This window comes from Pyrgilauda ruficollis, unplaced genomic scaffold (genome assembly GCF_017590135.1).
Source record: "Pyrgilauda ruficollis isolate IOZ18807 unplaced genomic scaffold, ASM1759013v1 scaffold57, whole genome shotgun sequence".
Classification (NCBI taxonomy): Eukaryota; Metazoa; Chordata; class Aves; order Passeriformes; family Passeridae; genus Pyrgilauda; species Pyrgilauda ruficollis.
In genome coordinates, this window is record NW_024527377.1 from 3949947 (window position 1) to 3970416 (window position 20470).

The following is a 20470-nucleotide window of genomic DNA, read 5'->3' on the forward strand; positions in this document are numbered from 1 at the left end:
TCACCTCTGAGGTGTGCATATTCTGGCTCTGCCAGTCTCACCACACTGCCTGATTTCTGCCTTTCCAAGTGTACTGCTAAAGTCAGAGAGCAACACACTTCCTGAGTGTTTGTCAGTGGGACAAAGCTGCAATAAAGCCTGAACACACCCAAATGTTTTTCCTTGACAATGTCAGGTTTGCCATGTGGTATCTGCCATTCTCCTTCTTTCATCTTCTCTGTCCTGGTACTCTAGAGTCTAAAAATACCACCTTCACAGCTGCCAAAGCAGTTAAATCTCTGTGCATGTTTCTTCTGTTTCCTTTACTCACCCCTTTTGCTTTCCTTCTGGATTATCTCTTGTGCTCATTTTGTATTTCTTGTATCTAAGTTCAAACATCTCGAAAATCCCTGCATAGGATATGCTTTTAGCAGATTTTTTTTTTTTTTTTTTTTTTTTTGGTAACTTACAGTGCGCTGTTCTCCTTGATGACAAAGCAGCACAGGCAGGAGCCAGCTCCAGGGCTGCCTGCCTGTGCCATGATTCAGCAGGTTGTAAAAGGAAGGAATGTTTTCTTTTTTGGGAAAGGATGGGAGAGAAAGGGGAATCACGTGTGTGTGTGTGTATTTGACTTTCTGGTGCTTCTGTGATTTCAGCAGGAGTATTATGCTGTCCTGCAGTCATGTTGCAATTAATAACCTGTTTCAAAATAAAGGCATGAAAGATATTTGGTGGAAAAATGGATTTGCCTAGATTGAGGAGGGCACTTGCTAAATTTGTTACTCTTTAAAGTATTTTTCCATAGTGTTTTTAGGTTCTTCTTTAGGCATTTGATATCTCCTGTGCTGCCTGTTTGCGACTGTTTCCCTGCCTGTCTGCATCTTCTGCTCAGTCCGGGTATAGCTCATCAGAGCAGTTTAGGAGCCAGCTTGGTGTCTTTCTGGAAAAATGTGTTTGATTCCAAACTTCAGTGCAAGCAGGGATTTGCTGATTTCATTTATGCTGAGCCTTATTTCTGAATGCTGGGGCCCTGCTTGCTTTGTCCTAACACGGTGGAATTTTCTCTGTGGGGAAACTTATACTGCTGACTCATTGCATCAACTCAAAACAGATTTATGTTTACAAAGGCAAAAAACCACCACCCTTTTCTTTCTTACTTTTCCCTAGTAATATGGGATTTGTTATTCCTACAGAATACCTGCTATCTCCTGGAACAGGCTGCAGCCCACAGACCACATAGGAGCTCGCTTTGAGCTGGGTGGCTCAGACACAGCTTTCTGTGGAACTGCTCTCAGCTGGTGCACCCAGAGACAACACAAAGGTGCTGTAACTTCCAGGCTACCAGAGCCTGCTTTCCTCACCGTGGGGCTGTGTTCCCTGCCCTCGCACAGGGCTGTGTGCGCGGCAGGACACGGAGACTCCTCAAGTTTAATCTCGACCTTGTTGACATGTTCCCATCACACCCGGCATCTCCTTCAGCCTGTCTGTCCCATCGGCCCACCAAGGACACTTCTTTCTGTATTTCCCTGTGTTTCTTTATTCATTTGATGTACAAACGTTCAACATTTACACAATATTTCACCTCTACAAAACGACGTTACTTTCATTTTCAAAATACAGCACAGGTTAAAGGTTCCGGAATTGCACAAGGCCTCTGGGCAAGCAGCTGCCGGGCAGCACTGCCATGTTCCAAACACACTGGAGTGTCACTGTTCACTATTTTATTAAACCCTCGGCTTGTTATTGAGGGAAAGAACCACGGCCTACACCGAATTTGCTGAATAGGCAAGAAAACCTGAGCACCCTTTCTAAGGAACGAGAAGATGGCTCTGCCGTTTAACACAGCGGGATTTTATGGGCCGGAGGGTGAGGGGCGTGAGGGGATGGGGGGGGCGCGGGGAGGGCGTGAGGGGCTGGCCCCGCCCCCTGCCGCCCCTTACCGCCCCCTACCGCCCGCAGCGCCCTGTCAGCCTCCGCAGCGCCCCTGGACCGAGACCCGTTGCGACCCCGCCCACATCCCAACGGCCTGCCCGCAACCACCCAATCAGCGGGCACTTCCTGCAACCCCGTCGACCAATGACAGCGCTCCACGAAGGGCAGCGCCGTTGGGGGCGTGTTTAGAGGCGGGCCGGCTTTTGAGAGGCGATGCTATCAGCCAATCAGAGCGCAAAACCGGCGGCTGGGCGGGCGGACGGGCGCGCTGTCCGCCAATGAGAGAGGCTGAGCGCCGTGAGGCGGGGGTGGGGCTGGCGCGCGGCAGATAGGCGGGCGGCGGCGGGCGCGCGGGCACGTGACGGAGGTGAGGGGAGCCCGGCGGCGGTGGCCGGGGCGGCGGAGGGTGAGTGTGTCTGTCCGTCTGTGCCCTTCCTTCACAGCCGCTGCGGCTCCGGAACATCGCGGCGGGGGAAGCGGGAACGGACTCGCCCGCGGCGTGAGGCGGTGGGGGGGCCCGGCCTGTCGTGGGGCGTGCGGCGGGGCGCTGCTGGGCCCTGGGGGTGGGCGGCCCGTGCGTGGTCCCGGCCCCATCCCGGGGGTGGGAGGAGGCGGGGACCCCCCGGAGTCGGGGCGAGAGGGACGGCCTGGGGAGGCCCCTGAGGCCGGGGGCGGGCGCGGGGCTGCGGCGGCGGCGCCGGGTCCCGCCCGGCACCCGCAGGGCTCGGAGCGGCCTGGGGGAGCGGCGGCTCTTCTGGTAAGTTCTGGGAGCGCCGCTCCGGGCAGCGGCTGGCGCTAGGGCCGCGTGGTGGAACCGGGAAGGGAGGCGAGGGTCGCACGTAGATGTGGGCAGCGCGTGGTGTAGGTTTTATCTGGCTACGTGTTCCGTGTCGGAAATAATCTTGAACGTGCTCCCCGTGAAGCCCCGCAAAAGGAGATCAGGAGGGGGTGCAGAGCATGGCGTGGGCCCGGTTGGGGCTGTGCGAGGGGAAGGAGAAGCCTCTGGAAGGGGGGAGCTCATGGCGCGGAGCTGGAGTCCCAACAGGTGAAGTGCAGGCGAGGAATCTGCAGCAGGAAGATCTGAGAATTTAAAGGAATTGAAATGACTGCTTTGATTTTTGTCCCCCAAATATCGTTCGCATTGGGTGTCTTTAAAACAGTGTATAAATGACATCTCATTTGTCATTTCTGGCTGAGGATTGTATTGTATGCTTTTAAAAGAAGAAAAACCCCACACCTTTGAATTAAAGCGTGTACAGCACGCTGCTTTCTTATCTGTACTGATTCTAAAGTGTGAACTTTCATATCCAGGTTTGTGGTTCAGAACTTTCTAGGCTGCAGAAAGAGAAATGCTGCAGGTGATTTGGTTGTGAAGGGAAATGGGCATGTGTTAATGGCAGTAGTAATGGTAAAGGTCCAGACCTCAAGATGATCAGTGTTGACATAATTAATGCTGCAGAGCTTCTGCAGATCATCGTGGAAAACTGTTTCTGGAACTTATTTAGAGTATGTTAGATGTCTGAAAACTGGTCTCTAGGCATGTAATGTATTTCTAAATGTAGTGTGTTGACTTCACGTCGTCAAGTAAGCATAGTTATCACATGGGTTTTAGGGGACAGTCTTGCACGTTGTGATTTTGGTTGTTGCTAAAGTACTGCAAAGAGATAGCAGAGCTATAATAATGTATGAGCTAATGCAGATAAAATAATGGTTAAATATAGGTTGGTATATATATTACTCTAGGTTCACACTGCAGTACCTGACTTCAAAGACTGCTTTGTTCTTAATTTGACTGCATTTGATGGGCTTATGCAAAACACTTAATAAAATTAGGAAAAGGTCTGAGTAAAACTTTGTGTTTGTATTAACTTCTAGTATTTCTAGTTAAAAAAAAAAAAAACATTATGAAGAAGATACTTGTACAATTTACAGGCAGCATCACAAGCTGTGTATGATATGTAAATGCTTTTTGGGGTCAACTGCCCTCCTAGGAAGGGATTCTAGTGTAAAATAGTAAGAAAGTTTTGAAATTTCATCAGATTACCCCCTCATTTGGTGTGCTGTAGCACTACCCCCTGAGTAAATTAATAAATCCTTTACAGAGAATGCACTGGGACTTGTACTTAGCTCTGTTTTCTGCTTCCTTTTCTGGCCTTTGATTTTCTGCTTCTGGTAGTAATCATGGTGGCAGCGTGTTCTTGCTGGAATCAGTTCTGTAGCAGAGCAAACTTGAATTGATTTCTAGGGGTGATGGTCTCAAAGATCTTGGGGTCCCTCCAGATCTGCCCCCACTAATATAATTTTCCTAGCAGCCCATCTGTTTTTTGAGGTCAAAAAGCCTCATGGTTCTGCCTTACCCTCCAAGGACTTCCAGTTCTGCAGGAAGGATATCTGTGCTGACAAACAGTATCTGCTTTTTGCTTCTGTACTGTATCTGCACTGTTGTACATTATTTTTAGAAACTGGCATATTTGAAATGCCTATTAAAAGCAAGCTTTGTTGCTGTCCCTTTTCACACCTAATCCCTTGCCTGGTTTGTGCTCTCTACAACCCAAACAGGAGGCAGCTTTTTTTGTGGGGCTCTCCAAGAGAGGTTTGGCTAATCCTTTCCGGGAGACTTCTTCCTCATGTATATCTCAGCCACTCCTTACTGAAGGAAAAAAAAAAAAAGGGTGTAGGAGGGTAAGCCACCACCATGGAGAGTTCTTGCCTCTCTTCTTTTCTTTGTAAGGTGGTTTTCTTTAGCCTTGTCTGCTATTCATTGAGTTAGGATGTTAAAGGCAGAATCTTCACAATACTGGAAGCTGTCCAGCAGAAAAACAGTATTTCAGAGGAAAAAGGGTTGTCTGCATTATGTGAGTTGTTGTGTATACATGAACATAATTTTATTATATCCCCTTTCGAGGGGTGCTGAGGCACTGTACTGGTTGTTGAAATTACAGTATTTGGCCTCACTGTTTTTAGCTTCACCATGGTGTCCATCCCCCAAATCTGTCTAAAGACAGATCAGGCAGGTGCAGGTGACAGACTGCACAGTCCTACCACTTGAAACTGTGGTATTGAGCTGGCTCTGCTGCCAACAGTTTTATTTCCTCTATCCTTGGCTACTTACTTTCACTGGTACTGCTGCAACTCTTTTTGCTTTTGCTGCTGGGTTGGCCTGGGCTATTGATTCAGGGTTAAAATAACATGGCAGAAGGACTTCGAGCCATCTTAAACCAGCGGCTGGTTCATCATGAGGCTGTGTAAACAGTTACCCTGGCACCGCAGAGGAGGCAGGATGTGGAAGGCAGAGGGATTGTGAGATGTAGAAGAGATTTCCTCTGCTCTTCAGTAGTTCTGACTTTAGGAAATTAGTGCACTACCAAGTAGGGTAACTGAGCCTTTGCTCAAAACCCACAGAACTCTCATTTGAGAGGGAAAATGTATATCTCTGTCTCAGCCTTTCTGTTCTTGTCTCCTTGCAATTTTTTTTGTGTTGTGATGAATCATCTTTATGTTTGACTTTAAATTTTTCTTCCTTAATTCTTGCCTTGCATGAGGCATTGTGCTTGTTTTCACTGGCGTGCTTCTGCTGTGACACAACACTGAAAGCCAGTGTTGGGAGCACAGGGCTGTGCTAGCGGGTTTTGTTCTTCCTTTGCTTAAGTCGCTCAGCTGAGACTTCAGGTGCTGCTGAAAGAGAAACCATTGATGCTCATCAGGTTAAATTGCATAGGTGTTTGTAATAAGTGTCTTATTTTCATAGGATCTATTTAGTATGACTCTTTAATTATTTTTTTAAAAGAGCAAGTAGTAAACCAGATAGCCAGTAGCCATTCAAATGTAGTTATATATTCTGAAATATGCTGTATTAAGAACTGGCTTGATGAACCACTGAAATAGATTAGTAACCAAGGAGATGATTAAACTGGTTTTGCAGGCTCTGTTTGACCTGACAGGGGAGTTACTAAACAGTATGTTCTGGAAGAATGATAGCAGGGGACTTGAAGATCCTCTCTATGGGCAATTTCACTCTCTTCCAGGGGACATGTATGTTAGGGACAGTAGTGACAACTGTCTGTTGTATGAGTGCTTCCAGTGTTGTACCAATAATAAAAATGCACTTTCTCCGTTATGCCCAGAAAAAGGGGAATTCTAAATAAAAATTAATCTTTGAAGATGCATGACTTTCTTGAAAGCTTTGAACTCCAAAGGTAGCAGTCACTTAGTCCTACATGGTAGGAGTTGTACTGTTGGGGTAAGATCCTGATTCTGTTTCTGAATCCCACTCCAATTTGGTTTTGATTTTACTTTGTGAAAAAGTAAAGTCTGTAGTGCAGATGTTCCAGGAGATTATTTCCAGCACTCTGCTATAGATCTTACAAATACTGGGGTAAAATGTTTCAACCTTTTGGCAATCAGGTGCACAGTGCTTAAGTGTCAGCTCTGAAGTTTTCTGGGGTAGAAGCTGGCCATGGGTGTGTGCAGAGAGAACAAGTAATCTGTAGCACTGACAGTCTCAAACTTTGAGATTGCAGTAGTTTCCCCTTCAATCTGAGTGGTGTGCCAATGTCTGTAAGTGACTGAAGACCTTATTAAAAAAAAAAAAAAGTACATGGAGTTGTTATCTCTGACTTGAAACGTTGTTATGGTGAAAGTGATGGTTACACTGAAGTAGAATTGAGACGTCAGAAGCTCTCACCTATTATGGAAGTGTTCCTTTGTTAATGGCTTTTGGCAATTGCATGATCAGAAATACACCAACCTTCAGAAATACTGCACAGTTTAACCTGAAGAAGGGAGGTGCAGGCAGAGTAAAAAATGGCTAAGGATGGTAATTGCTTGGAAATTGGACACTTTTTAAGGAAGAAGTAGATCATAATAGAGTAGCTGAGAGTGTCTGAAGGTTAGACTACATTTGAGGTGGCTAACTGAACACCTGTAGTTGCCAGCAACTTAAAGTTCCACTGAAAAATTGATTTATGCCTGTTTTTTATAAAACCTAAGTTGTGTCTCTCTCCCCCTCCCCTCCTCTTCTATTTAGGAATAACCTAATTTACTAGGGCATAATTGTGTTTATGTTGTGTCCCTAAGGATTGTGTAAAGTGAATTTGAATTTTTTTTCCTGTAGCAGTACATCCATTATGGATAGAAGTAGCTTTTTAGATACGGAAAATGTGTGCTTCACTTAAATTGCTCTTCTGAGAACATAGTGCCTTTTTTCTATAATTTAGTCAGCTTTTTATATTGTTTCAGGTTAAACAGAATAAGGAATTTGGCATGATAACTGGCAGTTGCAGCAGAAGCTGCAGCCTGTACTCAAGGTATATGAATGGTAGTTTGTTGAATTTGGGGCTGATTTAATATGTAGGAAGTGTCCTAAGCAGCTTTCTGCAGGGATATAAACTTGTGACAACTGCCTGCCAATGACTGTAAAAGAGGTAAGGACATGAAACTGGATTAGCTTCTCTTCAGACATTTTAGTTAGTTTGTTTTTTTTTTGATGGAGGGTGATGAAGTTTGCTTGACCATGAAATACTTCTCCCTTGAAATGAGGTTCAGCAAGACCTCAAATTCTAACAGAGCATTAATTGATGAGTGTAGCAGGGTAGATACCTGTGGGTGTATCAGGAGCACAGACACGCAGCAGCCGCAGACTTCTGCCCCTGCTGTGTGGTCCCTGGAATTGTCTGGTTTCACTAAGATGCTTTGACAGAAGAATTTCTGAGGCCATGGGCCTTTGCCACTTGGGTGTGAGCATTTACCAAAGTCCATTTGCTGCTGACAAATATTTTTGAAGGGTTGTAGTTGAGGTGGGATTGTGAAGTAGGTAGTTATTACATATGGAGTCAGTACTGGCAGGAAAGTTGTGGGGGATGATTTAATTCTTTCACCAAAACTTTTGTGCTGGTTGGCTACTGGTGAGACTACTTAAAGGATTACTTGCATGCTAAACCTTTAATACCCTTTGCACAAGGTTGGGAGGAGGGGTGCAGAAACTCCTTCCTTTTAGGAAAGGAGAGAATTGGCTCATTTTTAGCCATGGTGTATTTTTCAGATTAACTTTGTCGTATCACATTCCAAATCATGATGTGCTCATTCTGTCTGAATAATATAATTTGAAAGCAGTTATAAAACTGTATTATCTTCGTGAATTTAGCTCTATTTTAAAAATATTTAGTGAAGCCCTATTGGTAAGGTAAGACAAAATGAAACCCATTCCATGGAAAGGTGTTTTTGTGCCGTTTCATCCATGGTTGCTTCAGTCACACAGGGCACATCCAGGGTTCTAAAGATCACTTTTTCAGATGAAGTGTCAGGCTCTTGTTTCTGTATTGCTTTTATGCTGCTGGGTATGAGTTTATTCAAAGAACATGTTATCTGTGCAAGAATTCGCAGCTCCAAGGGTACTGATGTCTGCTTGACCCTTTTCAGTCCTTGGTTTTGTATTGTGGCTCTCACACTAATAAGAGCTGTTTTGAGGTCTGAAACTGTTTTCAGTTTTGGCTGTACATTGTGCATTAAGCAAACAAGCTTTGCTCATATATAACAGCCCTTGGAAGTTTTTGTCAGCTGTTCCTTCTGGAATGATTGTCCTTTTGGCTCAGAGGTGTTTGGGTGCAGTTGCCTGAACTGAGTAAAGGAGGTCTGTGCACATGCATTTGGACTATAATCCTCAAGGCCATCACTATTGTTGGAAAACTGGCTGCAATTGCTTGTTCCTGTAGTGACAAACTGGACATGACCTCAGCTCAAGTCTTTAAAATACAATTTTGTTGTAGTTATAAAACTGCAGTTATAAAGTTTTAAAATCCTCTCTGTCATTAGAAGTAAGTTAAAGAATAATCTAAGAATGGTAGATCTAGTATGCCGCATAGTCTTGGAAAATTGGATAATGCTGATAAGCTTTTGAGAGTGTAAACTCTTTTAGTTGCCTAAACATGCTTTGGAAAGTTGAAAGTTTGTTTCCTAGCATGATCTTAAACCCCTACAGGCACTGTTAACTCTGCTTGAGTTATGTTTGAAAGTCTGCAGGGCTGCAGTGTGAGGTAGGACTGTAAGGGAAGGAGGAGGGGATGTTTGGTTTTATACTTGTTTCCAAAAAAAAAAATCAGTCTCAGTTATACCTCTGGTTTTGGCAGGAAGATTTGGAGTGGGATTCAAAGGAGAAAAGATGAGCAAAGCGCAGGTTGTTGTTGTGAGGGTTTTGGGCAGATAAAACTGAGTACAGTTCTGGGAATATTGCCTTCTGTATCAACCTAAAGATGCAGTGATCTTGTCATTTTTTCTAGGAGGAAAATCAAATTGAAACCCATTTTACTTACAAGATATTTTAAGCTACAGCTTGCCAATATCTATCCTGTTTTAGATGTGACAATGTGCTGAGCACCTTATGAATTAGTTTACATGTGATATTTTAATTCTGTGAGGCTTCAGTTAACAGCTACTCTTTCCTTGGTCATCTTGTTAAATTAGAGATTGAAAGAAGGGAATTGAATCAAGTGGCAGTTTCCAGGAGCTTCAACTGCTTATAAGCATCTGCCAGTAGTAGTAATAACTGTTGGCAGTAATTCTACAATAAAACCTGGGGAAGGGGTTTGATTATTGAAAACACCAGAACTCTGCATTTGAAAGGACAAAAAATATATTGAACAGGAGTTGAGGATTGGGTACTCTGCAAAAATTATTATATTTGAATAAATTGAAAATTTTATTTCCATTTCTGGACTGAATGGAAGTTTCAGTTCCTGCATGGTCTATTTAAAGTCCTTCATAAGCATGAAATAGGTTTTCTTTTTAGGCTTTTACAGCCACGTATGTTGTGCTGTCATGTATGTGTCTGCTGTCCTGCTTGTGGGCTGTGACAGTGTAAGAGCAAAATTATGACACTTCTGCATGATCTGCAGAACATGTACCTGTGGTTCTCCACTGAGTTAATGTCTGTTTGATATTAAATACTTACCTTTATGTTGTGTTCTTTCCCAGCTTTTAGAGCTGTCTCAGGCAGATGCTGTAAATTAACAGAGCTGGAGAGATAAGTTTGCACTTCACCTGTTGCCTTGGATGCTCTGATTTGTACTGAGAAGCATCGTGTTGCTCTGTGTGCAGTGCTGGCTTGACCACTTTGCCCTGTCCTATTTATTCAGAACATGGAGCTGAAATGGCTGCTGTGGGTGACCCTGCTAGCCCTTGGGATCTTTGCTGTCCAGACACATGATACAGATGAAGATAATGAAGCTGATGATGTAGTTGATATTGAGGATGACTTGGATGATGGTATTGAGGATGTAGAAGAGTCAAAGTCTGAAACAAGCAGTGCTCCTCCAGCTCCAAAGGTTTGACATACAATTTCTTTTAACAATTTAATTACTGCTTGTGTTTTGGTTAATGTGAGTCTGATCAGAATTGTCTTTATTTTCTTAACCTGTTGTAATATTATAAAAGATGTTATCTAGGAGTAGGGCTTGGAATTAAGGTTGGCTGCTTTGTTCCTGTTTTCATGTCCCCCATGTCCTTCCAGAAGACTTAGATCTATGCTTGAAATCTGTGATGTGAGTATCAGGAATTAATGCTAAAATTTCCAGTTAGGTATATACTTGAGTTTTAGTTGCAGACAAGAGCACAACAACTTGGCACGAGCAGCAATATTTATGTAATTTCTGTGTTTATGCTTCAAGAATGTCCAGGTGAGCTGTACTTGAATGTAGGAGGGAGTGAGAGCTTTACATGCCTGTATTTCTGTAGAATAAAGAACGTGTCTTGAAAGGTGCATAAATGCCCCCCTTTTCCAATAGGTTACTTACAGGCCCCCTGTCCCAACTGGTGAAGTGTATTTTGCGGAATCTTTTGATAAAGGAACTCTGGATGGGTGAGTATAATCTGAAGGATGATTTGGTACAGCAAATAATGTAAAATCTTGGTGAAAGGCAATGAAACTCTCCCTGCAGAACTTGTGTTATTCAAAACTGAATCCAAGGCCCCTGTTCAGTTGGGATTACAGTAATGACTTCTTGAGGCTAAGTGTTCAGGTGCTGAGTTGAATCAGTATTTCCTTAAGTTCTAGTAATAAAGGGGAGGTGAGGCCTTTACATGTGGCTTTTTTACTTTCCTCAGGATGGTAAGGTGCTACTTCTGGTTTGTTTGTTTTTGTTTGGTTGGTTTTTTTTCAGGAGCGAGGTACTTGCTCATGGGGCCATGGTCCTACCTTGGGGTGGGAAGTAGCAAACACAGAAAAGTTTGCAAGCTTGGGAGCAGAACTCCTCCAGGGATCATGATTCTGGGGTGTAGTCATGAGATAGCAAGGGCTACCTTATCTTAAGGGCAGGATTTTTAGTGTGTGGTGGTGGGAAATAACGGTTTTCCAACTATTGGATGCCTGTCTTCTAGATGGGTCCTTTCCAGAGCCAAGAAAGATGATACAGATGATGAGATTGCCAAATATGATGGTGAGTCCAACCCAGGTTTTGGATTATAAATGTTTCTGAATGCTGTTTGTCTGTATGAAAAAGAGGTGCAAATCTTTATTTTCTGTTTCTCAGCTAAAATTATATTCGCTGAAGAAAATGAGAGGGATGTTCATATACCTGGCTAATAATATAAAATGTAGTTCTGATTTAAACAAAATATCCACTTGGAGATTTTAAGATAAATGTGTGTTTGGTCAATTTCCTCCCCAGGTAAGTGGGAAGTCCAAGACATGAAGGAAACAAAGCTTCCAGGAGACAAAGGGCTTGTAATGGTAACCCGAGCCAAGCATCATGCAATTTCGTCCAAACTTTCCAAGCCATTTGTGTTTGATACCAAACCCCTTATTATACAGTAAGTAAAGAATAATTTGATGTTCTGTTGATTCCAGGGTGACATGATATCAAGCTGAGGTTAACTCCATAACTGAGCTTTTGCTGACTGGGGGTCTAGATGACACAAGATACTGTAACATATTATTACACTGTTTTGAGTAAGAGTAAAATAGTAACACAGATTCCAAAGTGGGGAGTTAGTAACAGCATAGGTCCTTCTGAAGCCTGGAAAAGGAAGAAGAAGTCTCTGCAAACTAGTCTTGGTAACCTGTCTTGTGGCTTCAGTTCACTTGATTTAATTGTGGTAACAAGGTCAGGCAACTGACTTTTGTACTGCTAATTGTGGAAGTCCTTGTCCTTTTGAAAGAATGCTGGTCTGTAAGTAGGTCAGTGCACTTTCTTGTACAGTAAACTGCCCCCTGTTACTGAGAGGAAGTGAACAGAGGGGTAAAGATGCATTTGTTTCCTCCTTCCTGTGTCTTAGTTCATTTGCCGTGGAAGATGAACAGCTTACATAAGTCACAACTGTTGTAGATGAATCTATTTGCAGGTGTGTTAGACTAACAAGCCAGGGGAAAAGCATAATGCAGTGAGAGCACTTGAATTGTGCACTATTAGTGATGTTATCAATTTTAAACAAAGAATAAATTAATTTGTATTTGCACAAGATAATGAATTGATCACTTTGCTTTGCACTGTTTAGTTTTGGTTCAAAATACAAGGCTAAAAATAAAGCCCAGTGGTCATCCAGTCCAGCTGCTGGCATTGTGAGAGGATCAAGCACGCTGAGCTTATTCCTGACAGAGATGTTTTGCCTTTTTCAGGTTGCTTGGCATCCCTAAATACTGTTGTATGCTTATAACCCTAAAGGGGCTTCTCCTAAAATCCAACTGATTTTGCTTTGTAGTCTTGCAAATTAAGTTGTCTGTTTACTGTAGTAGTTGTGGAGAAAAGAATTGGTTTGCCTCAATCCCTGTTGCAGTGTCATATACTGGAAAGCTTTTTCTTCCTCCTCTCTACTTCTAGGTCATTAATGTCTAGGCCAGCACTCAATTTCTTTAATCTCTTCTGTCAGGTTAATTCTTCTAAATCTTCAATTTTTTAACTGTTTCTCAGGCTCTTGTGAATATTTTCTTAGTCCTCATGTCTTTATGTAGCTGTATGATGGTATCTTAAGTATTCACTGGGTAAGTGATTTAAAGCAAACAACAACAAAGCAGTGTTACTGTTAATTTGTACTGACAAAATTGTAATTGTGTATTACAAAAATAATTTTTCCTAATGTATAACATGTGCTCTCCTCTCTTCTATCCAAAACTAAAATTAGGTATGAAGTAAACTTCCAGAATGGAATAGAGTGTGGTGGGGCCTATGTGAAATTGCTTTCAAAAACCCCTGAGTTGAACCTGGTGAGTAATGCTCCTACTTTTGGGTATTAGCTGAGAAAGAACTTGAAGCTTTTTCACTTTGCTTTTTTCTGAAGAAACCTTTTTAGTGAAGGCGGTGGGGCCTTCACTTGATTGCCCAAGTACTTTGCACTCAGCATTTTCCCAGTGCTTTCAGTTGGAGTGGATAAGTATTGAAATGTGACGGCACTTGAGTGGAAACTGAAGTTCCCTAATAGCTGAGCAGTTGTAGACCTTTGCCAAACTCTGCAGTACTTCAGATTTTCCTGGGTTCTGGAATGAAAAAGGAGGTGTTTAGGAGAGTGGCCAGCTCCTAAGGCCTAAGAACTGCATTTTGTCCTCTCAGAAGTGGTTTAGCCTGTTCAGATGAAGCTGAATGCTGGGTAACCTTGCATAGGCTCTTGTAGCCTATGGCTTTTCTTTAGCCATTTTCCTAGACTTTATAAGATGTACCTTTTATGACTTGTTATCCATGCTTCTTTTTTTCTGCAGTCTTATTGGAGTTGTATTATTAATACAATTTCCAAACTATTAAAAAACTCCAAAACAACCACAAACACCCAGAACACAACGTGGCTGCCTAATCAGTTTCATATGTGCACTGAATTTTCAGGTAACATTAGCAAGAACAAACAAACAGACTTGAAGAGTTCAGTGATGATTATATCTAGTTAGAGCTTAGATTAAGGCATACCCCAGTTCATAAGTGTAGACTAAATGCAGCTTTGCTTCACTTCTAGTGCTGCTTATCACTTTGTATGAAAGAAACTCAGTGGCCTTGCTAGCCTTTCATTATTGCCAGCAGCTGATACTTCTAATTGATAGCTTTTAAAATACTTCTTAGAGATATGTTTAAACGTTGTGGGTGTCACACTAATATTTTGGATAATACCTGAATAGCTGGTGTTTTCCATGTGGAAAGTGAAGCTCAAAGGTGCAAAATTAAATAGCTGGGATAGTTCTTTGCATGTTATTTTTTCTGGAGGCTTATATGAGGAACATAGGCTTTGTGTGGAGACTTCATGGGCTTGATATTCAGGTTGCAGAATAGTTTTTAATGAATTGGGAATTCTTAGGCCAGACAATGGCTTAAGTTGTATTTCAAAATAATGGAGTGAGATATCGTGTTGTTTTATAGGATCAGTTCCATGACAAAACTCCATATACAATAATGTTTGGCCCTGACAAATGTGGAGAGGACTATAAATTGCACTTCATCTTCCGGCACAAAAACCCAAAGACTGGCAAATACGAGGAAAAGCATGCAAAGCGCCCAGATGCAGATCTGAAGACCTACTTTACTGATAAGAAGACTCATCTTTATACTCTAGGTATGGTGGCTGCTAACTATGCATATTAATAATTACTACATCTTCTGCAGCAGAAGCTCAAAGTGAGCCAGATGAACAGGTGAATATTTGTGCCAGTGCACCATACCACTAAAAACCACTTGAAAGCTTCAAATGCAAAAACTGATTGTCTGTGCAAAGGCTTATTTCATCCTTCCAGGAAGTCTGGATTCATGTAAGAGAGGTCATGTGACTTGAACTTAATACTTAAAGGAGAACTGCATTTCAGGGCTGTTTTAAGTAACTTGAACTAAGTCTATTTGAAATAATTATCAGCATATATAAATTACCTGAATGCTGCCTCTGGGTAACATGGGGTACACTAAGCTTTAGATGTGGAGGCATCGTAGTTTGTTTTAGTTTTATTTGGGTTTTTTTCTGCTTTCATGTACCAGACAAACTCAAGGGTTCTTGAAATAGGATATTTCTGGTATATTAGCTATGATCAAAATCTTTCAGGAAGTACTTAGGAGTGTCTCTGTCTTTTCCTACTACAGAGACAGCAGTAGATAAAGAAGTGAGATTAAAATCCTGTAAGTCAGTAGTAGGAAGTCTTAGTCTGGAGTAGAATATGAGTATATACATTCTTACTACTAAAGCAATACTTCCTGTGCCAAAGTCAACTTGTTGTGGTAACTGCTAAATCACTTTACAAACCTCCATGCTTTTAACACACGTAGGACTTCTGCCAGGAGTCTGCCTTCTCACAGGGTGAGATGTGGTGCATCATCACTAGTTGCACTTTGGTGTAAGGAGAAAGGTTCTTAGCAGTTCTTTAAAACAGTTGATGGGTAGGTGGTAGCTTGGGTTGTACAGTGGGGAAGAGTGATGCTTTATGACTCATGCTTTGTGTAGTACATGCAATGACTACATCAACTTTTTTCCTTACAGTCTTGAATCCTGACAATAGTTTTGAGATACTGGTTGATCAAACAGTTGTCAACAGTGGGAATTTGCTAAATGATATGTCACCTCCTGTGAATCCACCCCGAGAGATTGAGGACCCAAATGACCAGAAGCCTGAGGACTGGGATGAGAGGCCAAAAATCCCAGACCCAGATGCGGTTAAACCAGATGACTGGTAAGGTGTTGGAAGGGTGGAATTGAGGGAATCCTTAGCCCCATAATTTTGTCCTGATCAAAATTAGTAGTAGTACTTTGCAGTTAGTACCTTGATATGCCATGAGGCACATGTGTTAGGATTGCAAGGCAATTCCTTTCAGAAATCATGGAGTGACCCTGACAGAAGGGAAGGTGGCTGGCTGTCTAGAGCAGTGGGCTTGTTCAGAGTCTGTAGAATCATGCCTTGGGCTTAAGAACTGACATGTTGTCTACGTTAACACATAATGATCTGCCCTCAAGGGATGAGGATGCTCCTGCAAAGATTGCGGATGAAAATGCTGTGAAACCAGAGGGCTGGCTGGATGATGAGCCAGAGTATGTAGCAGACCCTGATGCTGAGAAGCCTGAAGATTGGTAAGTTTGCTACCTCTTGAAAATGGCAGCAATTATTTCATTACTTTGGTACTGACATTTGCAGTCCATTGTTGCTTGCTGACAAAGTTGCTGTTCAGGCTATTTTTCTTCAAAAGTAGAAGGCAGTGGTCTGAGGACTCATGTTCTGTATTCACCTCCACATTTTTCAACTCTTCTGCGACTGTAAACAGAACAGGGCAGGGATGTTCACCTTGAAGTAGAACCTACTTGGAAGTGGCAGCAGGGGAGACTGTGCTCAGGGTCTGGCTTTTGTTGATCTGTGCTTCACAGTTAGTCTTTGAAATCCTTGTTCCTTCTGCAGTATATTTATCTACAGACTTATGCTATACAAAGTTTGTGTCTTCGTTTAGTGGTAGGAATTTAGATTTTCCCAGAAATTGGACATTGTCTGAGCCTTATTCTGTATGAAGGCAAGGGATGGACTTCAAAACTGAGTTTGCCTTTTCAGGGATGAAGATATGGATGGTGAATGGGAGGCACCTCAGATTGCAAACCCTAAATGTGAGACAGCTCCTGGCTGTGGTACCTGGCAGCGCCCAATGATTGACAATCCAAACTACAAAGGCAAATGGAAGCCTCCTATGATTGATAACGTGAACTATCAGGTTTGTGTTTTCATTGCTTAAGCTGGTGACTGATAAAGCATCTCTCTCACAAAAAGCAGAATGATTTAGATTCAGCAGGTGTAATTAGAAATTCAAGTGCAGTCATGACTGTGCTGTGTTTCAAGTGGACAGACTCAAAATGCTTTCTTACCAGGCATCACTTCATTGTATTGATTCCCAAAGATTGATGAGTTGCACCTGTAAATGTTGTAATTAAGTGCAATGGATTGTTATATCTCTCCATTCATAATGGGCTGAAAACTAAAATTTGTCTTCTAGTAGATGAGGCTCAATGTCTTTTGTCATTTCTAGGGTATATGGAAACCTAGAAAGATCCCAAACCCAGATTTTTTTGAAGACTTGGAACCTTTCAAGATGACTCCTGTCAGTGCTGTGGGACTTGAGTTATGGTCCATGACATCTGACATCTTTTTTGACAACTTTATCATCTGTACTGATAGAGCTGTGGCTGATGATTGGGCCAGTGATGGATGGGGACTGAAAAAAGCAGCTGATGGTGCTGCAGAGGTGAGAGAGGAAGGTTTAATTGTGTGCTGTGAAGTGGAACAGTAGAAGCACTTCTGCTGTTCTCTCTCAGCTTTTGTCAATATATACGTGTTTGTGCTAAGGCTGAGGGTTTTGTTAAACCAGGTGGGAGCCTCCATTCATAATTACAAGATGTTAATGGTTGCTATAGGTAATTAAGAGTACTCACTGCTCTCTTCTGAGTTTTTGCTCTGATATTTGGACTGTTTAGCCTAATTCTTAATTTTTAAGCTATGGGAAAAGTACTTCTGCAGGTTAGCTTTATGATTTTTTTTCTTTTTTGAGATCTGAAATACAATGTTTAAAGTTGCAAAAAGCCTGTTAGAAAATTTTGTAGCTTAAACTTAGCTGCTAGCTTGCTGCATGAGGTGGAATTTGACAGTTCTTTTGGTCTTACAGCCTGGTGTTGTGGGCCAGATGATGGCAGCTGCTGAAGAGCGTCCCTGGCTTTGGGTAGTCTACATCCTCACTGTGGCTTTGCCAGTATTCCTTGTTATCCTTTTCTGCTGTTCTGGGAAGGTAAATGCATTTCCTCTGATAATTAGCCTCATGTTTAAAAGGATGTTCAGTAAAATGTGCCTAAATGTCACAATTAATTGCCTGGGTTTGTCATTGTCTTTCAGAAACAGCCAAGTGCTGCAGAATACAAGAAGACTGATGCTCCTCAGCCTGATGTGGTGGATGATGAGAAAGAAGAAGAAAAAGATAAAGGAGAAAAAGAAGAGGAGGAGGAAGAGGAGGATGCAAATGAGGAAAAGCTTGGTAGGTAAACTAGATAATCTTGAATGATGTTCTTCCTGATGGAAAAAAACAGTAGGATTGGCAGATACGGAATAAAGCCAGTGGTGAACTGAAGATAAGTCGGGAAGGATAACGTTTTTTGGCGTTTTTTAATTTTTTTTTCCCATTTTCCCTTGAAGAGAAGCAGAAAAGTGATGCTGATCTAGGAAGTGCTAGTCAAGAGGAGGAAGAAGAGGAGGAGGAGGAAGACAGGAAACCTGCATCAGAGGTAAGTGCCTAATCTTTGAAGGAAGCTTATGCATTTTCTTTCATAGGTTGTGTAGAACTGGCCCTTCTACACTGTTAAAAGTTAACCTGGCTCATGTGACTCTCCCTCCCAGTTCAGAACTTTAGAAAACTTAATCCCCCTGAAGAATAGGAATTGCTGTGGCTGACTTGAGCAGGTTTGGGACCCTGCTAAAAGCACTGCTGTAGCCCCTGCCTTGAGAGGGGAGTTGGGACTGTTGGAAGCAGCTTCTTGAGGCAAAAGGCTTACTCAGTGTGACCTTAAGTGCTCTACACTGGCACAATGACTCAAAAATGGCTGGAGTGTTGCTTGAAGTTAAAGGATTCTCCCAGCAAGCAGGAGCTGTTGAGCACTCCCAACAAATGGTGTACATCCACTGTGAAAACAAAGAATTTGCCTGTTTGCCACAAAGTCCTTTCAGCAGTAGGTCCTTTCAAAAACTGAATTCTAACGTAGAAGTGAAAGTAGATTATTTTTCATGGGTTTTCTCAAAATGGTTATGAAGGGTATATTTAGGTTTTATTTTATTGATGTTTACACAAATTACTTTCTTGCAGGAGGAAGAAACTGTGAATAGATCACCCAGAAACAGAAAGCCAAGGAAAGATTGAAAAAAGTCATAAGAACTTGATCTGTGATTTCTTTTTTTTTGTTGTTGTTTTCAAACATGGTTCTGGGAGAGGACCTTGGACACCTTACATTGAAACTTGGACAAACCTCAAGATTTCACCATCCACAGGTTCCAGTCACACGATCCAATGTAATGGAGTGTCTAGCAGTAAAATATTTGCAATCATCTGTTTTAAAGAGCATCATTCCTGTAGAAAGAAAGCATTTAATATAATGGGCTGTGGATTTTGGAATGTAACATAACTAACCTTTTCATTTTTGGTTTTAAATATTCTTTTCTCTTCTTAAGTAGATTGGTAGAATTTTTCCAGTCTCAAACCTTGGCTTAATTTAATATATTAATTAGTGAAATATAACGATGAATCTTGAAAGTGCTAGGTGATAAAAATGCAGTTTTATAACTAGTTTTTTTTACAGATATGTAAATTCCTAAATGCACCAATGTCTTTATACCCCAAAAATGTGGTAATTGTTCAAAGCAAAGTTGTCAATGCATTTGACAGCACCCCTGCCCTCAAAAGAAAAGACAGCTGGAGGGAGATGTACGGGGAGACCAGTAGTGAAACTCTCTAATCAATCAACTTCATTCTTTTGGGGGGAGGGAAAAGAGGAAGAAGGGGTGGAAGGGAAGGGGTTAGGCAGTCTATAAAATATATGCATACTGTGCATGGCTAAAGCCCTGTTAAATGTTGACAAACGATCTAGGATTTGGAGTGGGTCATCTTAACGTGGCATTTAATCCTGCAGATCTTGCAGACAACCAGGTTTATTTGTTCTTGAACTCTTTGTAAAGCTGAGGGTTGCTGGGGAGGTGTGGTTAGGCTACTTCCCCCTTTGCCCTCTGTTCAGCCACCGGTGTTTTCCTCTGTGACGATACAGCTCTTCCTGAGAGCAGCTTTGCCTCAGTTGCTGGAGCACTTCATGTTCAGCTCATTGTCAAACTCGATTTCATAGCTAGACCTGCTCCTTTCCAGGGTCCAAACACTGAATAAGACAGTGTCCCATATCCTCTCGCTGTTGTCACTGTATGTCTGCTGTAGAAATGGGGGAGGTAGGCAGGTAAACAAGTTGAACTGAGTATTTGTTAGGGAAAAAAAACCACAACCAAGATGTCAGTATTGTAGGTGGGGAAGGAGCATGTGGAATCTCTTAACTGGTATGTGAAACTGTTTAAGTCCTTTTATCTGCTCTTCATGTAACAAGTGCATTCTAAATTATATTGTGAATGTTAGGAAATTCCAATTCCAGCTGAATAAATTTTTTTAAAGTGTTGAGTCTACCATACTACACTGTTTCAAACACCTTTTTTTTTGTGGAATGCAGGTGAGCACTACAAGAGCATTACCTCTGAGGGTGAGATGGATGTAATTCATTACACTGTACCAAATATGTTTGCATTTGGATGTCTATGTAGATAAACTTTTGCCTTTGTTTAGAATGAAATTAAATGTCATGAAATTATTCTTCTTGCACTGAACTTAAACACTCCAGTGTTTGGTCATATGATAGGTATAGTGTGTGGAATAGTTCCCAGGGGTTGTGGGGGGGAAGAGTGTTCCAATTACCTTGCAAACAATCTAACCAATTACTAAAAGACTCTTGTTTTGGGGTTGGTTTTTGGTTGTTTTTTTTTTGTAAAACAGCTTTTGCTTCCTGTCCTTATGTTGTATCCCTTGGTTGTTGTGTTTGAAATATTAGTGATCACAAATGCATAGCA

General features: G+C 42.0%; 1 protein-coding gene across 1 annotated transcript; it reads left to right on the forward strand.

Annotated features, from left to right (window-relative positions):
- Positions 1–2259: 2259 nt before the first annotated feature.
- Positions 2260–20037, forward strand: CANX (calnexin). The gene is made up of 15 exons (XM_041481908.1): positions 2260–2317; positions 10041–10229; positions 10689–10762; positions 11281–11339; positions 11571–11712; positions 13021–13102; positions 14238–14430; positions 15340–15529; positions 15811–15924; positions 16394–16550; positions 16863–17078; positions 17496–17615; positions 17720–17858; positions 18017–18105; positions 18681–20037. Exons 2-15 carry the CDS (start codon positions 10044–10046, stop codon positions 18732–18734), a joined length of 1815 nt encoding a protein of 604 aa, XP_041337842.1. The 5' UTR covers positions 2260–2317; positions 10041–10043; the 3' UTR covers positions 18735–20037.
- Positions 20038–20470: the final 433 nt, after the last annotated feature.